Raw genomic sequence first — 2,058 nt, 5'->3', positions numbered from 1 at the left:
TCCGATCGATTTTCGCCTAATGTGAGGGGGTTATAAGCTAGCAACCCCGCTGCCTGGCCATCTGGATCCAAGAGGAGGTACCTCGAGCACGCAAAACAGACTCCTTACTCAGATTAGGTACCTGCTGGCTACAATAATACACCAGGTGAATTATAATGTTAGGGTCACATTTCCTTAGCCAGGCATCCAGTCGCATTAAAGCTCTATGTGTCCGCAAGCTAGGACAGAATAGACTTGGTAGCTATATTACGGCTGGATACCAGGCTAGCATTTCATAACCGACGCCCGTCCGGGCAGATAGCAAGAGCTAAAAGTATCATATAAAATACAACAAAAAAAGGTAAATATCAGTCATGAGTATAACTTGTGTATAATACTTGATATACACTTTTCTCTGAGGCTACCTTTATCAACAATGAGTAGACATTCCTATCCTTGGAAACTAAAAATATCAATATTGCTGTATAGGGGAGAACATATGGCAAGGATTTCAGGCCAAGTTACCGCGTTACTACTGAAAAAATATACTCTCACCTTAGCAGTGGCCAGGGCCACGAGGCACATGAACACAAACGACTTCATGATCTGAAAAAAAAGGTTAAGAAATTATAAAGAAATTAACAGTCACTAAATTGTAACAATTTTTTGTGTTATTGTTTACGTCATATCACTGAACTGCGAAAGGTATTTGCGACTGGTTTTCAAAGAAGTGGAATATGAAAGTACATACAACGGCGGTGTCTTTTTAAATCTAAATCGTATCAGACTAAATTTTCTAGTGTATTTTAGGCCCCCATTACACTAGACAGCGACTTCGCTACGACCTAAATTAGATTTGCGTAACCATTAACTTCATAACTTGACAATATCATGCCAAATTTACGTACGACTGAAGCACACAAAGCGTAAAAAGTGTAATGGAGCAAACTGTGACCGTTTCGTAGTTCAGAAAGAGAAGCACTTTTAGGACATGTACGTACTAGTAGTTTACATTGTCAAAATACTGTATATGCCTATAACAGCAATTTATAGGTACTTGTTTTTATAGTGGAAATGTGTACCTTAATCGTGTCATAAACTATTGGGGCATACCGACGGAAGTACGTCCTTAAAAATTCACTACAGAAAAACAACAATTTTACGATCGTGTCATGACTTCGATGCCGTAGACTTCTCAAGTAGGCTGTGACAGAACCAACCGCCAAAAATTATCTTTAAGGCAGCATTTTCTGTAATAATACTGCCGGATTCCATACGGCACACGTACGACTACCCAAAGACTATCCCCGACCTGTTGCGAACGTACGACAATCGTACGAATGATGAAACCAAGCCCTTACCTGAAAGTTCGACTCCCTGACTGCTGCACACGAGCGAGTTGAGTCCAGCCGCAGATTGTACAAAACCCACCGCACGCGACAATTTATAGACCTTAGCAGATAACCCGGGTCAATTTGTCGTGTAGAAGCGGATAAAAGATTCGCTTGTCACAACAACAACCGCTTGTCACCTGTGCCGTTCCCATATTAAACACTGCGGATTGCCGACATATAAGATATGCTATTTGATTAATAGAGGGCTGTAAAATACGCATACTTTGTTACGCAGCCGGGCAACCGTATTTAAACTTTCGACGACAACTTTACTTCTGCGGAATCTTCAGAAACGTTTTCAGACGAAGCTTTTGTGAGATCTGTGACGTAACGTCAGGGCGTTTGGCCCAGAATTCTGATATCCTGGGTTTGAACCACGTTTGAGAAAAGCTACACCTCAAGCACGTTTAATAACCCGCCGCACTTATCGAAAAGAGTTGGGGTCATTCTCTGTGCGAGTGTATCAAACCTTACAGTCAGTATATAGGCTACACAATATTCAGCAATTTGAAGTTGCAGCCTCAAAAAAGAAAACATGAAGAAAAAGCTTTGAATATTGCCATGTGTAAAATATAAGACCTTTATTGCACGACAATTTTAAAAGGTACGAGGTGTGGTCAATAAGTTCTCGGCTTGACCCAGAAATAACAAGCACAACTCAGATATTGAGGCACAACTTCATAGT

General features: G+C 40.8%; 1 protein-coding gene across 1 annotated transcript in view; it reads right to left on the bottom strand.

Moving 5' to 3' along the window:
- Positions 1 to 1,488, bottom strand: part of LOC118431150 — an 8,214-nt gene extending 6,726 nt beyond the window's left edge. Inside the window, exons 1-2 of the mRNA XM_035842268.1 lie at positions 1,341 to 1,488; positions 535 to 585 (exon numbers count right to left, since the gene is read on the bottom strand). Of these exons, the coding sequence (XP_035698161.1) occupies positions 535 to 582 (48 nt within the window). The 5' untranslated portion in view covers positions 583 to 585; positions 1,341 to 1,488. The remainder of the gene's footprint in view (positions 1 to 534; positions 586 to 1,340) is intronic.
- Positions 1,489 to 2,058: the final 570 nt, after the last annotated feature.

This window comes from Branchiostoma floridae, chromosome 14, assembly GCF_000003815.2.
Source record: "Branchiostoma floridae strain S238N-H82 chromosome 14, Bfl_VNyyK, whole genome shotgun sequence".
Classification (NCBI taxonomy): domain Eukaryota; kingdom Metazoa; phylum Chordata; class Leptocardii; order Amphioxiformes; family Branchiostomatidae; genus Branchiostoma; species Branchiostoma floridae.
The sequence above is the reverse complement of the archived record's forward strand: the minus strand, read 5'-3'. Positions and strand labels throughout refer to the sequence as shown.